Source organism: Arvicanthis niloticus, chromosome 23, assembly GCF_011762505.2.
Source record: "Arvicanthis niloticus isolate mArvNil1 chromosome 23, mArvNil1.pat.X, whole genome shotgun sequence".
NCBI classification, from domain to species: Eukaryota; Metazoa; Chordata; class Mammalia; order Rodentia; family Muridae; genus Arvicanthis; species Arvicanthis niloticus.
Genome location: NC_133430.1, coordinates 7,230,163 through 7,250,644, shown reverse-complemented (window position 1 = coordinate 7,250,644; position 20,482 = coordinate 7,230,163). Strand labels below are relative to the sequence as shown.

Below are 20,482 nucleotides of genomic sequence, written 5' to 3'. Positions count from 1 at the left end.
TCCTGTTCTGGAAAAAAAAAAAATAACAGCAAAAACTTCAGCTCTGTACTATTGATTATATTTAAACAATATTCTTAAAAATGACAGGATAATAGAATTGGGGTTAGAGGAGTGAGAAGTATCAGATGATGTAATTCAGTGCAGTCACATGATACATGAAACTACATACATGATGAAGGGTGTAAAGTATACAGACAGATACATAAGTGAAACAGCTAATATCGAATCTAATGTTGAAATGGTTTACAGTGTCAGTTGTAATGATAATGAGTAGTTAAGATAATGAGAAGACAAGAGTGAGTTCCAGGACAGCCAGGGCTACACAGAGAAACCCTGTCTCGAAAAACAAAACAAAACAAACAAAAAAAAGATAATGGGAAGATAGATAGTGCCAATGGCAGCATTCCCCTGTGTTTGATTGATTCTTAGTTTTGTATGTTACAGTAGCACATCCAAGAGCTAAGATAGTTGTCTTTTATAAATCAATCCTTTTTAAGATCTAATTTCCAAATACAGCTACCATTTAGATTTTTGTCCAGGAAATAGTCACTCTTTCGGTAGACCTAAGATGCCTTCTCTATATGTTTGTTGATAATCTGTTTTGAGTCAAGGTCTCACTGTAGTACTTAAACTGTAACTGTCTTGGAACTTGTAGTCTTCCTGCCTCAGCCTCTTAGGTACTGGGATGATAGGTGAGCAGCACCAAGATCGTGGGCATTGTATCTTAATGTTTATGGTAGCTCTGTATCCATTTCCAATGTTTTGAACTCTGGATCACCTATGTTAACACTGGGGCCTCCGGGTGGCTAACTGTAGGAGACCAGTTAATCATCTACTAGGGTCCTGCTTGCATGTGCTCTCCTAAAACATGGCTATGAGCATTTTCTTTCTAGCATTCCAAAAAGACCATGTTTCCTCCACTTCTTGCTTATCTAAAAATCTGTGCTGTCTTATTCCCACAAGATAAAAATAGCTCATACCTAAAGAATGTAATTTGCTTGATTGTACCAGAGTAGTTTGTTCTACATGCTGCCTGTGCATCAGTTAATCTGATAGTGATATTGTAGATAATGACACAATATTGTTTCCAAAGGATCACTCAACTTGTTAATTTTTTATAGTCATGTTAAGAAGTAGAATACTGCCAGGCAGTGGTGGCGCACGCTTTTAATCCCAGCTCTTGGGAGGCAGAGGCAGGCGGATTTCTGAGTTCTAGGCCAGCCTGTTCTATAGAGTGAGTTCCAACACAGCCAGGGCTACACAGAGAAACCCTATCTCGAAAAACAACAACAAAAAGAATGTAAGAAATAGAATATTTAAATAATAAGCAAATAGAAAACAAATTAGAGAATTTTACTAGTTTGCAGTTATAGATGAATAAAAAATTAAATAATCTTACAAAATGTTAATTTTCACAGAATAAAATATGAACTGCATTCTGTCTTTTAAAGAATGAACTCTTTATTGTAGCTGGACCAGCTATTCCTTCAGTTGTGGCATATCCAAAGAGGAGTCAGACCAGCACTGCAGATAGTGACCTCAAAGAAGATGGAATTCCCTCCCGAAAACCAGGCGGCAGTGCTGTAGGAGGAAAGGGGATTGCTCCTGCCAGTCCCATGCTTGGGAATGCAAGCAATCCCAATAAAGCGGATATTCCTGAGCGCAAGAAAAGCCCTGCTGTCCCCAGTGTAAGTACCTGGATAGGATCCCAGTCCCGGGATCAAGTGTGGGGCTTGAACCAGCTACACCTTTGCATCTATCCGTTTCACTCTCCACTCTCTGCCCGCAGTGTCTTTCCTCCAGGGTACCATACCCTGTTTCCCACATTGCGTGATTTTTTTGGATTTTTTTTGTAATTCCTATTTTTTTCTAGTTCATTCCTGCTGCTTTAACAGAATATCTGAGACACATTTATAAGGAACAGAAGTGTATTACTTGGGTTCTAGAAGCTGGAGAGTCTAGGATCAAGGCACAAACATGTTCATTGTCTAGTGAAGGATACCTTCTTTTCTGCTTCAGAGGTGGGGACATGGTATCTTCCCACAGAGAAGGAGCAGGACCTCCCCCTTTATAAAGCACAAATGACCTCCTAGAAGCCCAGTTCTTATACCATTGCACTAGGACTTCTTTCCCATGAGCTCTGGAGGAGCTGAGACTCAGGTCCTGTGTGTTAGAGGCACTATGCCATTCCTCCAGAGACATCTACTCTCCCTAAGTTGTGTCAACACTGAATGATAGAGGCATACACAAAAAAGTGCCAGTGCAGACAGAAGTCTGCCTGTCCTCGGGGAGAATGTTTTTCCTTGAGCCCTTTCTGGGTACCAGAGACTATAGACTAGCTAAACCGCAGGGGAAGAAACGTTACATAATGGGTATGCTAAAATTATACAACTCTGAATCCTTAACTTGAGTACAATTCCCTCAGCAAGGAGTTTCTGTTTGTTAGAGTAAGTACAATCCACTAGTTCCAAGAGCCTTTTTCTTGTGACTAGAAATGGTTCTGACATAACATGTTAATTATTGGTGCTTATAGAAGTAATTGTGGGCAGAATTTGCAGAGCAATGAACAGTCTTGATTTCCACACGCGATTGACAGGAGTGCAGCCTTCTTCTACACATAGAAAACTGAGAGAGGAACCCCAATTATGTTCTGAGCCAGGAGTTCACAAGGCTCTTGTTCGTTTTATCCTTGGCATTGTGCCTAGTCAAAATAAAACATTTAAAATATTTACATTTTGGCTTCAACATGCCTTATAAAGGGGGAGTGCAGCTTTGTACTTTAATCTCAGTCTCCTGCATTCTAAACTCAGTCCCTCACTTTTGATGACAGATGTTACAGTTTCCTCTCTCTCCACCTGTGGCTTTTCTCCTCATGTTTCTTATTTATGCATTAAGTGTATCCTGAGGATTGTCAACAGTCAGTACTTACTGTTTATAAAAAATAATATAAGTAACAGCAATATTTTATAGTCTTGTTACTATAGCAGAATTCTGAGGCAATTAACTTAAAAAGAGGAAAGATATTTTAGCTCAGGGCTAGTTCCAGTCCAAAGTGGGTTAGGTTTATGGCTCCATTCATAGGACTGTAAAGGCAGTCCATCAGAGAGCACGTAGAAGAACCGTTTTCTTCACGTGTGAGGCAGGAAACAAGTGACTCAATAGGCTAGCGACACAACACACTTTTCATGGACACGCTCTGGTGACTTTAGAACCTTCCACAAGGGCCTGCCTCCTAAATATTCTGTTACCTCCCAGTGGCCCACCTAGGCCTTTACTTTATGGACTGTTGAGGTGCAGTCATCTGAAGTGTAAGAACAGCATCAGGAATTTTCTCTCAATCATTCGTGGAGTGTCATTGCACATTATCCACTCATGAGATATTGAAGCTTTATCTTCACTTAAAAATTGTATGATTGAGAGGCCAGAGAAATGACTGTTGGTTAGGAGCACTGACTGCTTTCCCAGAGGACCAGGTTCAGTTCTGAGCACCCATATGACACCTCACAACCTTCTGTAACTCCAGAATCTGACACACACAGACATACATGGAGGCAAAACACCAATGCACATAAAATTTAAAAACTAAATTCTGATTGTGCTGAAGAGGTGGCTCAGCAGTTACACGGGCCAGCTTTGATTCCTGCTGCTCATATGGCAGCTCAACTGCAGCTCACCTGTAAATCCAGTTAGTGACCTGGCCCAGAGACACACATTGTAGGCAAGCCACCTTTACACACAAAAGAATACATCTTTTTAAAAAATTAAAACAAAACAAACAAACAAAAAAAACCCCACCCTTACTACTTTTTCAGAAGACCTGGGGTTAGCTGTCAATATCCGAGTGGCGACTTACAACTTACACCAGCCATCATGCAGCAAACACTCCTACAAATAAAAACCAATCTTTCTGCCTAGAGATGCTAGTACACGGCTTTAATGCCAGCACTCAGGAGGCAATGCTGGTGGTCCACAGAGTGACTTACGGGATTGCTAGGGCTACACAGAGAGATTCTGTCTTTAAAAAATTTTTTTTCATTTACTCGCTCTTTAGACCCAGCTGACCTCAAACTCGACTTCCATCTGCCTCTGCCGTCCAAGTGCTGGGATTAAAGGCATGTGCCACCACACCCAGACATGCTTGCTGTTTTGTATTACGTTTTGAAGGCAGGAAGTGTGAATCATACAGGTTTGTCCATATGTCTCCCATCCACTCCACAGGCTCACTAACTTCATTTGAGTCTGATTTACTATGTCATTCTTAGACATTTTATTTTGTTGTGTGGTGCCAGCAGCCTTTCATCCCTACACTAGGAAGAGAGAAGCAGGTGAATTCCCTGGGAGTTTGAGACCAGCCTGGTCCATATAGGCAACTCCAGACCATCAAGGACTACACAATGAAACCCTGTCTCAAACAAAAATCTCATTTTTTCTTTTTTAAATGGTGTAGTTGGTATTGAAGGTGAAGTTCAGTTGATACAGTGTTTACATAGCAGGGAAGAGGCCTGAATTGAGTTTTTGTCACCACATAAACTGGGTGTGGTGGTGGATACCCCTAATCATAGTACTTGGAAGATAGTACAGGCAGAACACCTTGATCAGGAGTTCAAGGTGAAGGGACTGGAGAAATGGGTCAGTAGTTAAAGAGTCTTTGCCGAGGACCAGAATGTGGTTGCCAGCACCCATCAGGTGGATCACCGCCATCTGTAACTCTGGTTCCACATCTGTCGGTTGCTGCTGACATCTGCGGGTACATGACATCTGCAGGTACATGTAGACGCATAATTAAAAATAAAATAAACTACAGCTAGACAGTTAACTCAGAGGGTAAGAGCAGTTGTTTCTCATCTAGAAGACAGGGGTTCAATTTTTCCCGGTACCCAGATGGTGGTGGCTCAAAGCTACCTGTAACTCCAGTAACAGAGGAATCTAATACCCTTTCTGATCACCAGAGGCACTGTATACACATGTGCGCAGACATGCATGTAGGAAAAACATTCATATATGTAAAATAAAACCAAACCTCAAGAAATAAAATGTTCTGGCCCTGTGGTGATGGTGGTGGCAGGAAGACACACCTTTAGTCGCAGCACTTGGGAGGTTTAGGCAGGTGGATCTCTGAGATTGAGGACATTGGAGGCTACACAGAGAAACCCTGTCCTGAAAAACCAGAGTGCTGGCCACGGGGTTCTGGCTGGTGAGATGGCTTGGAAGGGAAAAAGTGATTCCCTAGCATACCTGATGACCTGAATTTTCTCCCTTTGGCTCATGATGGAAGCAGACAATTGACTTGTAATAGTTACCTTCTGCCACCCTGCATGTGGCAGAGGGAGGACAACCCAGAGAAATCCTGTTGTGGAAATAAAAAAAGTTACCTTCTGATCTCCATTTGTGCACCATAGCATGCATGCACCTATACTACAGAACAATGATAATAATAACAACACAGCAACATAAAATCCATATGTGCACCATAGCATGCATGCACCTATACTACAAAACAATAATAATACAGCAACATAAAATCCATATGTGCACCATAGCATGCATGCACCTATACTACAAAACAATAATAATACAGCAACATAAAATCCATATGTGCACCATAGCGTGCATGCACCTATACTACAAAACAATAATGATGATAATAATAATAACAACAACATAAAATTTTATGTATTTATTTATTTTTGAGACAAGGTTTCTCTATGTAGCACTGGCTGTCCTGGAACTCTCTCTGTAGACTAGGTTAACCCCAAACTCAGAAATCCACCTACCTCTACCTCCCAAGTGCTAAAATTAAAGGCATGCACCACTACTGCCTGGCAATATAAAATTTTAATTTAAAAACAGTATCTGATTGACCTCAGCTGTTAGTGCAATCCCCTGGTGTGTGCTAGGCTCCTGATTCAATTTTTAGCACCACCAAAAATAAGTAAATAAAGATGTTATATGGGAAGAATCTTTCATTATAACTTTCACTCCTTGTTTTTTTTTCATTGTTTATTTACAAAGTTAAATTAACATAAAATCCACATGACATATAATTAGCCATTTTAAAGTATGCAGCTCACGTATACAACCATTTTTAAGAATTTGCTGGGCTGGAGAGATGGCTCAGCAGTTAAGAGCACTGACTGCTCTTCCCAAGGTCCTGAGTTCAATTCCCAGCAACCACATGGTGGCTCACAACCATCTGTAATGGGATCAGATGCCCTCTTCTGGCGGTGTGTCTGAAGACAGCTGCAGTGTACTCATATACACAAAATAAATCTTTAAAAAAAGAATTTGCTTTTTTAAAAATTTGTTTTGTTTCACTTGATTTGTTTGTAACATGGTCTCTGTAATGTATGTTAACCTCAGCTCAGCCTCAGTATCCTAAGTGCTACAATTAAAGACATGAGGCATTGCCCAGCTTTAACTGGGATAACTTGCCATTTCTCCTCCTGGCATATAGCATTCTACTTTCTGCCTTCTTTGATGACTACTCACAAATGGAACAGAAAGTGTGCGTGCACATGCACACACACACACACACACACACACACACACACACACACACACCTTTGTGTTTGGTTTCTTGAATTCAGTGTAATGTTGTAAGGATTCCTTCAGGTCTCGGCCAGTATTAACACCTCATTCCTTCTAAAGCTTGAGTGCTATGCCATTGCATGTACAGACGACAATCCATTGGCTCATCTGTTAATAGATATTTAGGTTATTTTTACCTTCTTGACATAAAGAATGACATTGTAAACGTTGGTATAAAATGTGGACTAGAGTTCTCTGTGTGTCTGTGTGTGATGTGCTTGTGCATGCACTTGCTTATGCGGGTGAGGATGCAGGGCAGAGGTTGACAGTGGGAATGGTTTTGTCAGTGCTTTCTACCTTTATTTTCAGGGTTCTCTGGCTCACTCTTGGGGTCTCCAGTTTCTGCTACAGGACTGTTCTCACCTTAGTTCTTTAGAAGCAAGGGCCTCTGAACCCACTGATTAGGCCAGACAACCACATGCCTGTAAAGTTGTTTCTTTCTACCTTGTGGGTCCTAGACATTAAACCAAAATGGGCTCTCACTATGTAGTTTAGGATATAGCCTTGAACTCACAGCAGTTCTCCTGCCTCAGTCTCAAAAGTGCTGGAAATTCTTTCTAGCAATAAGTGAGAGTTGTTATTATCATTCTGACTCCTTGTCAACACTTGCTTGTTTGTCATGTATGCTACACTTGTTTGTGTACAGGCCAGAGGTTATTGTACGGGTGCCTCCTTCGGTTACTCTCCAACTTACTTTTTGAGACAGGGTTTCTTGCTAAACCTAGAATCCAGCAAGTCTTAGGAATCCACTTGTCACCATGAGCCCAGAATGTGTTTGCAGATGCATTCTCTTCTCCATGCGTTCTTCATGGGTTGTTTGGATCTGAACTCGGGTCCTTCTCAGAAAGTGCTTTGCCCTTCAAGTCCTTCCTATTTTCATGTTTTATTGTAGCCATCCTTAGCAAGTTTGAAGTAATAGCTATGGCTGGGAATTGCATTGACTTATTGACCGTAGTCTTTTCGTGTGCCTTTTTGGTCGTTGGTATAACTTCTTTGGAGCATTGTCTTTTCTTTTCTTCTTCTTTTTTTATTTAAAGTTTATTCAATACAACATAATCTCCAACATCACTGAGGTGGCTGACCACATCCACAACCAAAGCCGCCTCTAAACTGGAATTCGGTTGCCTAGCCAGCCCCAGCCTCAGCCTTCTTGTCAGCTCCAGGGAGCATAGTGCTCCTTCTGTGCGTGTCTCTGTCTGCCTCTCCTCTTGTGAATCTTGCAGGCTGCTCACCCTCTGGACCTTTGGGCCGAGGCCTGCCAGTCTTGGGGCGGCTGAGGTGCAGGGTAGCAGGCACGATCTCCGGAGGTAGGTACAGGTAATCCCGGAGATACTGGATGTCCTCATTTGTGAAGTACCAGTAGAAATGTCTCCAAGCAAACTGCTCCTTCACATAGCCTTGAGACTTGAGAGACTGCATGGCCTTCATTACATGAAGGTTGGGCACATTCTTGTCTGCCAGCTCGGAGTGTTTGGGCATGTGGACATCTTTCTTGGTGACCACCACACCTTCCTTAAAAAGGAGTTCGTAGATGGCAATCCGATTCTTTTTAGGCATCAACATCATGGTGGCTGCAGGGTCCGAGGCGAAGGCTGGAAAGCAGCATTGTCTTTTCAAACTGCCAATTTTTAAAAAATTTTGACTGCATTTATGTTGTGTATGAAGTGTATACACATTCAACTCAGTGCACACGTATACAAGAGATTTGCATGGAGTTATCTCTTGTTTTCTACTGTGTATGTTCTCGGAATCAAAGACATTACCAATTAAGCTTTTTTTGTTTTGGTGGTGGTGGTGGTTTGTTTTTGTTTTTTTTTTGTTTGGTTGGGGTTTTTGTTGTTGGTGTTGTTGTGGTTTTGTTTTTGTTTTGTTTTGTTTGTTTTGTTTTGTTTTTTTAGACAGGGTTTTCTGTATAGCCCTGGCTGTCCTGGAACTCACTCTGTAGACCAGGCTGGCTTCGAACTCAGAAATCCGCCTGCCTCTGCCTCCCAAGTGCTGGGATTAAAGACGTGCCACCACTGCCCAGCATTAAGCCCATTTTTAAGTTGTTGTGGGATTGTGTTGTGGGAGTTCTTTGTGTATTCTGAACTCTAGACACTAACCAGACTGAAGGTTGCAAATATTTCCTGTCCTTGTGTATATTCTCTCTTCATTTCCTTTCACAATATTTCTGTCACTTTTTAAAAATGTATATGAGTGTTTTGCCTACATGTGAATCAGTGTACACACCCATTTGTGGTACCCCTAGAGGCTTAAAGAGCCTCTGATCCCTAGAATAGTAGTTACAGATGGTTGTGAACCATCATGAAGGAGCTGAGAATTGAGCCCAGGTCTTCTGGAAGAGCAGCTAGTGAGTCTCTTACCTGCTGAGCCGTCTCTCTAGCCCTAATCCTTTATACTTTTAATATGTTTATTTAAATGTATATTAATATACAGTTTTGCATGTATATTAAGCTTATTCTTAAAGTACTACATTGAATTTTCTTTTGTCCTTTTGAGACAAGGGCTTGCTATGTAATCCAGACTGGCCTCAACCTCATGATCCTCCTGTCTCAGCCTCTCAAATGATGAGATTACTAGATTCATTTAGAGACTATTTTTTAAAGAGACTGGAATGATGGCTCATTGGCTAAGAGTGCTTTCTGTTCTTGCAGTGAACCAAAGTTTAATTCCCAATACCTACATTGAAAAGCTCACAATTACCCATAGTTCTAGCTCTAGAAGGTCCAGTGCCCTCTGCTGGTATCCTCACGAGCACACATGGATGTGCATGCACAAACGCTATTTTTATTTATTTGTTTGTTTGTTTATTAATTACTATGTTGGTCTGAGGAAATGATTTAATGGATAAAATGCTTGCCACCCAAGTATGAGTACCAGAGTTCAGGGCCTCAGCACCCACATAAAAGCCAGATAGGTGTGGCCACTTGCCTATAGTCTCAATTCTGTAGAGGCAGAAACAGGATGTCCCTTGGAAAAGCTGGCTAAATACTTCAACCTCAGTCTAAGAGCTCTGAGTTCAGATATACTCCTCAGTTAGTAGAGAGTAATCGAGAAACACAGCAGACACAAATCTCCACCATCCAGGTACAGGCAGGACCCCTTGGACATTTTTTTGTTTGCATAAATAAACAGTTAAGTTCAATTTTTTGTTGTTGTTTTGTGTGCATTTGTGGGTGTGGGTGTGTTGGGGGGGGGTCCTTACTGAATTATACTTTCCAAATAGTCCAAATTAAAAATGCTCCTATCTTGCAGAGTAATACAGCATCTGGTGGGATGACACGGCGGAACACGTATGTTTGCAGTGAGAGATGTGCAGCCGACAGACATTCAGTGATTCAGAACGGCAAAGAAAACAGGTGTGAAATTTACCTATTGCCAAAAAAAGTTTTCTCCCAAAAGAAGTATGTTACTTCTCACTTTTATAATCAATTTATAATTCAAATGTCTACCAATTATTCTTTTAAGGTAAGTAAACTTTAAATGCTAGTTTCTAACAAGATATTAGGATTCCAGAGTCTTCTCTTGCCCAGAGCCTCTGCCCCTGTAATTAGCAGTTGTGACGAGGAGAAGTTAAGCCAGGGAGCTTCCAGAAAGACTCAGCATTTCTTGAACACATTGACTAGGGATGCTCACACTAACCACACCTGGGATGGAGAGCTCAGTGAAAGGCCGACAGCCGGCCTCCAGGTACAGGTGGCCAGTGCCAACATAGTCTCAGAGAAGTACACCTGAGACACTAGGAGTGCAGAGAGTCCATCTTCTGCATGGGTTGAAGTGCCAATGAAATCATGCAGACAGCTTTTCAGAGTTTATGGAAGAAAATAGGATTAGATAGATGCAGGAACCATGAAGTACTATTGATTTGAGGGGCCGGGGAGGAAGAGAAGTCCAGTTGGTGGGGTGTGGTGAAATACCTACTCTATATAGACTAAATTCTAAGTGAGGAAATGAAAGACACAAGTTATCTTTTATTGTCCTCTGCTTTGCATCTTGACCACTCTCTAGTCATATTTAATATTGAGAGAGAGAGAGTTGAAAGGCATGTTCCTGTAGCATGTATGAAACACTGAGGTTCAGTCACCAGCACTTCATCAACAGCAGAAACGATGAGAAGTATCAGGTCAGGCTGACAGACACCCTTTTTCTTTCAAAGTTTGAAACTCCTGATCCTCCTGTCTCTACCCTCTAGTGCTGGAATTACAGGTGTGTGTTGCCATACCTGTCTTGTGACATTGCTTTGTTTTATTGAATCAGAAGTTTCTGTTGGTTTGATCACGTTAGACAATGTATGTACCAGTGACCTGACTACCTAAGAAAGATGCATATTAATTTTGTACTTTTCTTACTGCTAGGACAAAATCCCTTAACCAAAAAAAATTAAAAAAAATAAAAAAGGTGGAAGGAAGGGCTTGTTTGGACTTACAGTTCCAGGGTATAGTTCATCATGTTGGCAAGTCATGGCAGCAGGGGCGTGAGGCAGCTGCAGGTGTTACACCCAAAGTCTGGATACAAAGAAACAAGTGCTTGTGGTCAACTGTCTTTCTCCTCTATGTAATTCAGGACCCCAGCCTATACAATGCAATGGTGTCTCCGACAGTTAAGGTGGTTTTCCAAACTCAGTTTACCTGCTTTAGATAATCTCTCACAGATACCTAGAGACTTGTCTTGTAAGTGACTCTAGACCCTATTAAGTTAAGTATTGTCTTAGTTGTCTTAGAAGCAACTTATTGCTTCTGTTGTCACGGGCCATTTAGAAGAGTGTAAGAAAAGCAATCGAGTTTCTCTGGAGATAGCCCACGTGCAAGGTAGTTTCTTGCACTTCTACGATGGGTGAACTCTGAGGCAAGGCCCCAAGAAATCTCATCCCAGGATTACTTGTTTTATGTCTTTCCTGTCACTGTTACATAGTCTAATGATTGATGGTCATTAGGCCACCCTATTAGCCAGATTTTCTGCAGATCAACATATAGACTTCCTCTCATATAGTAAAGCTGTGTAAACAAATTAATGATTTTATAAAATTCCTAAATTTATACAAGTAGTTTCGAGCCCTCTAAAAGCTGCAATTAGAGCTCTGTAAACCTTCATGTGTCACGGGCTAATTGCACTAGGATAAGAAAGCAGACTTGAAAACATACTTATGATCAAGGAAAGCATTCCTTCTAGGCTAGGAATAAGGCCACTATCTAGTAACTAAAGGTCATAAACTTGGAATGCACAATTTATTATAGATAAAACAACAAAAAATAAAATATTGACTAATTCATCTATTTAAAACTAATAAGACACAAGCCAGATGATTTGTCTTTTGACAAAACTGCTGAATTGTGACATAAAAATTGCTTTAAACTTAAAATGAGCTTATATATCTAGAAGAGAATGGATGTTTAGTCATGTACTAGTCTAAATGGAAAGACATGTAAACAATTCTGTTGTTATTCCTTAAGTCTTATCAATTTATGTCATGAACTTATGGAATGTAAAATGTGTGGAAAACCATGTGATCAATTTCCCCAAGAAAGCACAAATACTGAGGACAACAATAAAGAAGCAGTTAGCTCTTCTCTGCTTAACCCAGTAGTGAATGGGTACAGATTTCCTCAGCATCATCGAGAATGAGTGAATGTTTTCTTCATGCATGAATTTTCTTTTTTCATTCTTTCTTTCTCTTCTTTTCTCTCTGATTCACAAAGAGTTCCAAAACTCTCTCCTGGCCAGTGAGAGGTCCTTAAGCCAGAGAGAAAAAATACCTAGCAATTAAGCCTTTTTTCTTCTTAATCACTTCCTGTTGAATAGCAGGAGTCAATTTACCAGAAGCCAGCTTCTTGTCTTAGAATAGCAAAAAGTTAAAGAAAAGTAAATATTACCAAAAATGGGCAAGTTTTACTCTCACAAAACCAAGTTCTGCCACTGAAACCACTGACTCCCCCTTTGATGCCTTCCTCAGGAAAATTCTGTGATGCTAGGCTGGTCATCAGTATCCATTGCTGTGAAGAGAAACCATGACTAAGACAGAGAGAGAGAGAGAGAGAGAGAGAGAGAGAGAGAGAGAGAGAGAGAGAGAGAGAGAGAGAGAGAGAGAGGAGAGGGAGTGAGAGGGAGGGAGAGGGGGGAGAGGGGGGAAAAGAGAGGGAGGGAGAGAGCATTTAATTGTAGTTGGCTTACAGATTCAGAGGTTCAGTCCCTTATCATTAAGAAGGAAAGCGTGGCAACATCCAGGCAAACATGGTTTTGGAGAAGGAGCAGAGAGTTCTACATCTTGACCCAACTGCAACCAGGAGAGGACTGTCACAGCTAGGAGGGTCTCAAAGACCACCCCCACAGTGACACACTTTCTCCAAAAAGGCCACACCTCCTAATAGTTCCACTCCCTAGGCCAAGCATATTCAAACCACCGCATTCCACTCCCTGGCCCCTATAGGCTTGTTCAAACCCCATGAGTCTGTGGGGGACCATACCTAGCCATTGTATAATGTAAAATACATTTAGTTCAACTTCAAAAGTCTCCATAGTCTTATCAATCTCAACAATGTTTAAAAGTCCAAAGTCTCTTCTGAGATTCATCCTGTCACTTAACTGTAATCCCCTATAAAATCAAAATAAAAAAAGGAGATCGCATATCTCCAGCATCACAGGATACACATTACCATTCCAAAATGGCATAGTGAGGAAATCCTGGACAAAAGCAAGACCAAAAGCCAGCTGAGCAAACTCCAAACTCTGCATCTCCATGTCTGATGTCCAATTCTTCCTTGCTTTGTTGACGGCAGTACAATTCTTTTTGGCTGGTTCCACTCCCTGTTAGCAGCTTACCTCAGCAGGTATCCCAGGGCTCTGGCGTCTGTAACATCTTGGGGTCTTCAACGTTACAGCTTCTTGTTCCAGTTTCTGGGTTCCACACATGATCTTCTGGGCTCCTACAAACAGCTTGGGTTACTTCTCCAGCTGTGCCCTCTGTAGCACTCTCAGCTCTGCTTGACTCCACTCCACTGCTGCTGCTGTTCTTGGCAGTCATCCCATGGTACTGGCCTTTCCAACACATGGGCAACTAGGCTTCACCAGTACCCTCTCATGATGCCAGGGGTCAACATTTTGGAATGACCTCTTCAATCCTGGGTCATCACCTGCAACTGAGGCTACACCTTTCCCCAATGGCCTTTCTTGCCCTGTCACAGTTCTAGGCCTCAGCTGCTCTTTGTCACCCCTTCATGCCTTCAAAACCAGTAGACTCACCACCTGGGTGACTCTTACACATTACCCAGTCTAGCTGCAGCATGAGATACATCCTTGGCTATCTCTGGAACATAGCTTTTTGTGCTCTTAGAAAATACTTCCCAAAAAGTTTCACCTCGCCTCTTAATCACTGCTAACTTCTTAACTCTAGCTAAGCAGCTTCAATTATCCCAGTTGTACCTTCTGTTCTTCACTCTAAAGCCAGTGCTACATGGCTGAAGGTGCCATGTTGTGCTACTTGCTGGAACTGGAACATTGCCCACTTGTTCTATTACATTATCAGCAGCTTTCTGTTTTTCAGATCCTTTAGTGCCTAAACTTAGCTGTCCTAGAACCTCCTCTGTAGATACCTTGACCTCCGCATGCCTGTCTCCTGAATGCTTCCATAAAAGGTGTATAGCACCACTCCTGGACTAAAGCTTTTCTTCACCTAGAACTTGCTATGTCCCAGGATGTCCTTGAACTCAGAGATCTGCCTGGCTTTGTCTCCTGGGATTAAAGGTGTGTGCCACCATGTCTGGGCCTATGCTTTCCACAGCCACTGTTCCTTAAGTTGTGGATCAAAAGCCTGCCTTCCAGCCTCAAGATCCGGATCACAAGTGTGCCCTCCATTTCTGGATTGTAGTTCATTCCGGATTAAAAGTTCAAGTGAAAAGTCAGGTAATAACAACTTACTTGACACAACTGTTTCTTGTTCAACTGCAAACACACAAAAAAATAAGCTTAGCCAGGGTGGGGGTAGGGGGTTGGGGGGTAGGGAAGCAGATCTTGCCCTGAGATCATCAGTCTCTTCATTTGTTCATCTTGATCACAGGATTCTGTTCCATTTCACTTCCTGATTCTCCTTTATTACTTGAACCAAACATTTTTTCCTTGCTAAGCTTGATACACTTGATCAAAAACACTCTTCATGAAAGTAAACCAGGCTAGGCTTTTCTGATGTTTTATCAGTGCAATTAATCTGATTCTTTTCACCTTAGACTTAGCCTCAGGCAGACTCTTCAGACAAGGGCAAAAAGCAGCTACATTCTTCTCCAAAATAGCACAAAAACAGTCTCTAAGCCACATACTGAAGTTCTCCTCTGAAACCTCGCAGGCCCCCACAGTTCAAATAACCCTCAGAACCAATATTCTTACTAGGATGGCTCACTAAACCCCACTTAAAGCATTCCACTGCTTTCCAAATCCAAAGTCCCAAAATCCACAATCTTCCAATCAAAAACATGGTCAGGCCTATCACATCAATCCCCAGTCCCTGATACCAGCTTTTATCTTCGTTATGTTTTTCTGGCTTTGAACAGACACCATGACCAATGCAACTCTTACAATGGACAACATTTAATTGAGGGCTGGTTTACAGGCTCACAGGTTTAATCCATTATCAAGGCAGGAAAACATGGCAGTGTCTATGCAGACACAGTGCTAGTGAAGGACCTGAGAGTTCTACATTGTCTCCCAGGTAGATAGGAGGCTCTCAAGCTCATGCTCAGTGACACGCTTCCTCCAGCAAGACCACGCCTATTCAGACAAGCCACACCTTTCCAATAGTGCCGCTCCCTGGGCCAAGTGTATCCAACTCAACACAGCCATCAGTAGATGTTCTTTTATGACAGTTCCATTCTCAACTCTTCTGAGTATATTCTAGATCACAGCTGACTTACTAGGAGAGATACCGGTTAACGCCTAGAATTTTGGTTAGAGATTTTATTCCACGGGACTCAAAAGCTGCTATTTCATGGTCCTTGTTTTGGTTTGGTTTTGTAAAGTTTCTTAGTTGTTGAACTACTAAAATCCCCTTTGGGGCGTTAAAGTGTGCGGGTTACCATTCTCTGGGCTGGGGTCCTGAACCGCATAAAAAGGAGATAATTTGCTGAGCGTTTGGACCGTTACAAGCCCAGCCCCTTCCGCTGCTCTGTCTTATGGCTGTCTGCACGTGCATCCACTTGACCCCCTCTCACCTGTTCTTCCAACTTACCAGCTCACTTGTTCTATATCACTATTCCATCTTTGGAAATAGTTTGCAGACATTGTCACTTTGCAGTCATTTCCTTTCTATGTTCTGAAGAATATCCTCCTCCTTGGGGTTGATTCCCATGTATCCTCCGAGGATCTATTTGCTTCTCTCAGCCAGATTCATTGAAAAAACTTAGCTCAGCCTAGGGACATGACTCCATAAATTTGAGCATTTGCTCTGGAAACATGAGGGACATGAGTTTGAATTCCCAGCACCTGTGTTAAGTAAAAAGCCAGGCATGACTGTGCATGTCTGGAATTCCAGTACTATAGGGTGTAGACTGGCAGATCCCAGGAGCTGGCCAGCCAGTCAGCCTAGCCAAAATGGTGAGCTTCTGGTTCAGTGAAAGACCTTGTCTCAAGGCAGTAAAAGGTAGAGAGTGCTAGAAAACATCTGACAAACTGGAGCATACACCACATTTGACACACTAAAAAGGAGAAGGACAGCAGACAGACAAATGCTTCCCTTTTTTGTTGTTTGCTTGGGTGTTTGTTGTTATTGGGTTTTTGTGTGTTGGAGGCGTTTCAACAACAGGGTTTCCCAAAATCGTGTAGCCCTGGCCTTCCTGAAACTCACTTTGTAAGCCAAGCTGGCCTGGACCTGGAAGACCTGCCTGCCTCAGCCCCCGAAATGCTGTGCTGGACCCACAGTGCTGTGCTGGAGCATGTGCCACCACTGCCCAGCAAGTGCTTTCCTTCCTGAAGATGTTTCTTTAGCCTGTCCCAGTACCACCTCACACCTGTAAGGTGGAACCTGTGTGGGTTTTTTGTTTGAGGAGTTTTGGGGGTTGATCTCTCCTCTGTGGCAGATTGGCTTTAAATGTTATATTTGTATTTCCTGTTTTTTTCTTTCAGTGACAGGATTTTAGCAAAGCCGCTGTATCTGGCATGAATTCCAGAGGGATAGCACCTAGGCTTTTTGTCAGTAAGAAAGTGTTTATATGAGCTATGGACTTAGCAGCCCTGTTATTTAATAAGCTGTTTGGTTTCAGGTGTTACATTGGTGGGGGGGGGGGGCACTTTTAATCTTCACTGTGTGAGGAATTACAAGAAAAATAAATTAAGTCATATGTTGAACCAAAATTTCCTTTATACAAAGTATTAAAATACAATTGCATTTCTAAAATGAAATCATAGGCATACAGTTGTCGTCATTACATTAAGTAAACTAAGTTAAAGAGAGACATGAGTGAGGCAAATATATGAATGAAGACACTCCTGACTCTCCTGCTTCATCGAGCATCAAAACCACCAATCTGTTAGTCCTTTTCTTGTACGCTATTCTGTGTCCACATCTCTGCATCCAGTTGGATCCCTGGATTTTATCTCAATCTCGGGGTGACACTCCACAGATACGTATCCTTGGCTGCTGGTTTGGTGGTTGCACATCTTTCTGGGTGCCCACTTTAGTGCCTCTGCTTCCCAAGCGCTCAGACTGCAGGAGTATGCTACCTCTCCCAGCTGCCCAGGAATATTTTAAAGCCAAGTGTCTCTCCTGGTTTTGCCCCAAATTTACTTTCAAAATCATCAGCCACCGATCCTTTACCTCCACAGCTCAAAGAAGCATCCCTTCTCCCCGGGTGTTCAGTGCTTATAGAACGTAACTGAGAGCTTCCAGGAAGCCACTTAAAGAGTAGAGCCAACTCTCTGGTAGTGATAAGCAGATTAAGAGTGTGCCCAGCGATAGAGCTCAGTGCTGAGCATTAGCTGGACGATCGGCCACTACCACCATCATGTTCTGTCAGGAAGAGCCTTTTTTCCTCCCTCTGTTTCTACCAGGAAGAGACTTCCCACCCCCACCCCCACCCCTTTTTTTTTCTTCTGGAGCCTTTCTATTTGTAGGCCTTAATCAAACATTTCTCCTCCTTCTACCAGGAAAATACTTTTTTATTTTTTTAATTCTTTATCTCTGGAGCTTTTTAAATTTGCCTCTGTTGCAACTGTACAATCCCCACCCTAAATGAGGAATTTTCAGGTCCCTGCTGAATCCTAGAGTCTCACTTACCCTGTGAGTCCAGTTTTACTTCCAGTTCTGGAGTGTCCAGACCCCCTCTTTTCTCTGACCTGCATGAGATTGGCACCAAATGTAATATGTTCTGGGTTATGCAAGAGAGACCCTGCAGGATGAAGTTAGGCTTCTCAGCAGTGGGAGGACCAACCTCTGAGGGACTCAACTCCAGCTTTTCAGAGGCCTCGTTATTGTTACACAAAAGGCACTTTTAAGAAGTTACTTTCTGTGTACCAAAACCTCTAATCTGATCTAGAAGTTGTCTGGAGGATCCGTTCCCTAAGCAGTTCTTGGCCGTAGGAGACTTCCCGGTTTGCCAGCTTTTCCCCTGAATTTAAGTTATGCGAAGGCTCTGAATCCTTCAGGAAGAGCAACTTCATAAACCTCACATAACAACCACTGGCTATTTACAAACGCTACTTCAGTTCCTAGATGCCATCTCTCCAAATTCATGCCATACACAGTGACTCTGCTAAAATTCTCCTACACTTTTTATCTTAGAAATGAAATGGAGCTGGGGAATTGGTTAAGAGCACTGACTGCTCTTCCAGAGGTCCTGAGTTCAGTTCCCAGCAACTATGTGGTGGCTCACAGCCATCTGTAATGGGATCTGGTATGTCTGAAGAGAGCTACAGTGTACTCATACATAAAATAAATAATGCTTTTTTAAAAACAAAAACAAAAAAACAAAAAACAAAAAAAAACTAGGTGTGGTGTAAAGGGCCTCCAATCCTAGCTACAGGGATGTTGAGGAAGAAGTGCTTCCTGGTTCAAGCCTAGCTCCCTGTCCCTGCTGAGTAAGACCATCACAGACTGTTCAGTTGTAGAGTACTGACCTAGCAGGTGCAAACCAGACCAGTCAAGTGAGGCAGTGTTCTTTCCCTTGAACAGTTGCTGAATCTTCAGGTGACCAAGATGAGCGTTGCTCCTCTCTGCCCAGGGTTTCTAGATCATGACTTCATCTCCCTCTCACCTGCAGTGCTGGGATTAAAGGCCACCACTGCCAGGCTCACCTGTAGATCTTAATTCCTTTATTCATTTAAAATACAGAAGCCAGGAAGTGCTGCCACAGGACTTTAATCCCAGCAGTAGGGAGGCAGAGGTAGGCAGATCTCTGAGTTCCAGGCCAGACAGGGCTACACAGAGAGACCCAATCTTGGAAAAAACTAAATAAATGAAATGCACATGAGCTGTGGGTGCTCTGTGTCCATGGACTTGTGAAACCAGCCCATTCCATTATATCTTAAATATGTTGGACTGTGAGGTTATTCCAACCCAGCAAAGATCTCTGATAAAACCATGCGTGATGCATGTCTTAAGTGCTAAGTACCCTCTCTCTCTCTCTCTCTCTCTCTCTCTCTCTCTCTCTCTCTCTCTCTCTCTCTCTCTCTCTCTCTGGGGGGTGGGGGGGGTTCGAGACAGGGTTTCTCTGTGTAGTCCTGGCTGTCCTGGAACTCACTCTGTACACCAGGCTGGCCTCGAACTCAGAAATCCACCTGCCTCTGCCTTCCAAGTGCTGGGATTAAAGGCGTGTGCCACCGCTGCCCAGCCTTCAGTTACATCTACAGTGTCAGATGGGGGTCAGGACACAAATCATCACAGTGAGGGCCCCAGACCCACAGTTGTCACACTGATGCCGAACAGGCGGGAGGCGTGTGTCTTTTGCCCATGGCCTCCTGGGTAAGCACAATTGGTGGGACATGGCCACAGCTGTCTAGAGCTGGTCTCTGTGACTATTGAGTACCCTTGACTGGTACTCATGTGGCAGAGGAGTGTGGGAAAGGTCAGATTTGGGGCATAATTCACAGTGGGAAGAACTGTCTGCCTACTATGGTCCCTTCCTTACCTGCGTAGATCAGGGGCTTCTAAGGTGGAGTGAAGCTGGTAACTGTTTAAAATTAGTACCTTGGTGTCTGGACAGAGGTCACCTGGGCCCAGGAGCTCTATATTGAGGCCTGGAGGTAGAGCCGGGGATCAGCCTTGTGATCGGACTAAAACCATCATCTTGCTTTTAGCAGTGGTGTCAACAGTAAGCTACTGTTTATTGTAGTCTGGCATCAGGCACTCCCTGTGCCAAGGGCATCGGTCTCCCTCCTCCTTCTCCAGTTACTCTTGAGTGACAAGGACAGCTCTCAAGGACTTGTGCTTCTAGGCAGGTGCTCTGCCACCAGGCCGTTCCCTAGCCCTGTGCCTTTTCTTTTCCTTATTTATGTATTTATTTATTACTTTGTGTTTTGTTTGTTTGTTTGAGACAGGGTCTCTCTACATAGCCCTGGTTGTCCTTGAATTTAACGTGTAGACTAGGCTGCCTTCAAACTCACAGAAATCCACCTGCCTCTGCCTCCCAAGTGCTGGGATTAAAGGCGTGCGCCACCACTGCCCAGCAGTACCTTCTCTCTTATACTCTGAACTTGAAGTATCCTAAAGGCTCTCCAGATAATGAGATTTATCTTCTTGCCGTGTGCGGTGATGATATTATTGTTCTCTGTTTATTTTTTTTCCACTACTGGGCTTTCAACCTAAGGCTAGAGAAGTCTACCAGTGAGCTGGCTGTATGGCTAGTCTTTTGGACAGGGTCTCACAAGTTGTCTAGGCAGGCCTTGAACTTTGGACTTTTTAGCTTTGTCCTCCTGTGTA

The 20,482-nt window shown here is 42.8% G+C and overlaps 1 protein-coding gene and 1 pseudogene across 13 annotated transcripts in view; one reads left to right on the top strand and one right to left on the bottom strand.

Moving 5' to 3' along the window:
• Mark3 (microtubule affinity regulating kinase 3) overlaps nt 1-20,482 on the top strand; it is a 90,277-nt gene that overhangs the window by 57,278 nt on the left and 12,517 nt on the right. For all 13 annotated transcript variants that reach the window (XM_076921090.1, XM_076921089.1, XM_076921087.1 and 10 more), the window contains 2 exons: nt 1,471-1,688; nt 9,844-9,947. In XM_076921090.1, the coding sequence (XP_076777205.1) occupies nt 1,471-1,688; nt 9,844-9,947 (322 nt within the window). The remainder of the gene's footprint in view (nt 1-1,470; nt 1,689-9,843; nt 9,948-20,482) is intronic.
• LOC143436745 (small ribosomal subunit protein eS10 pseudogene) lies at nt 7,714-8,227 on the bottom strand (annotated as a pseudogene).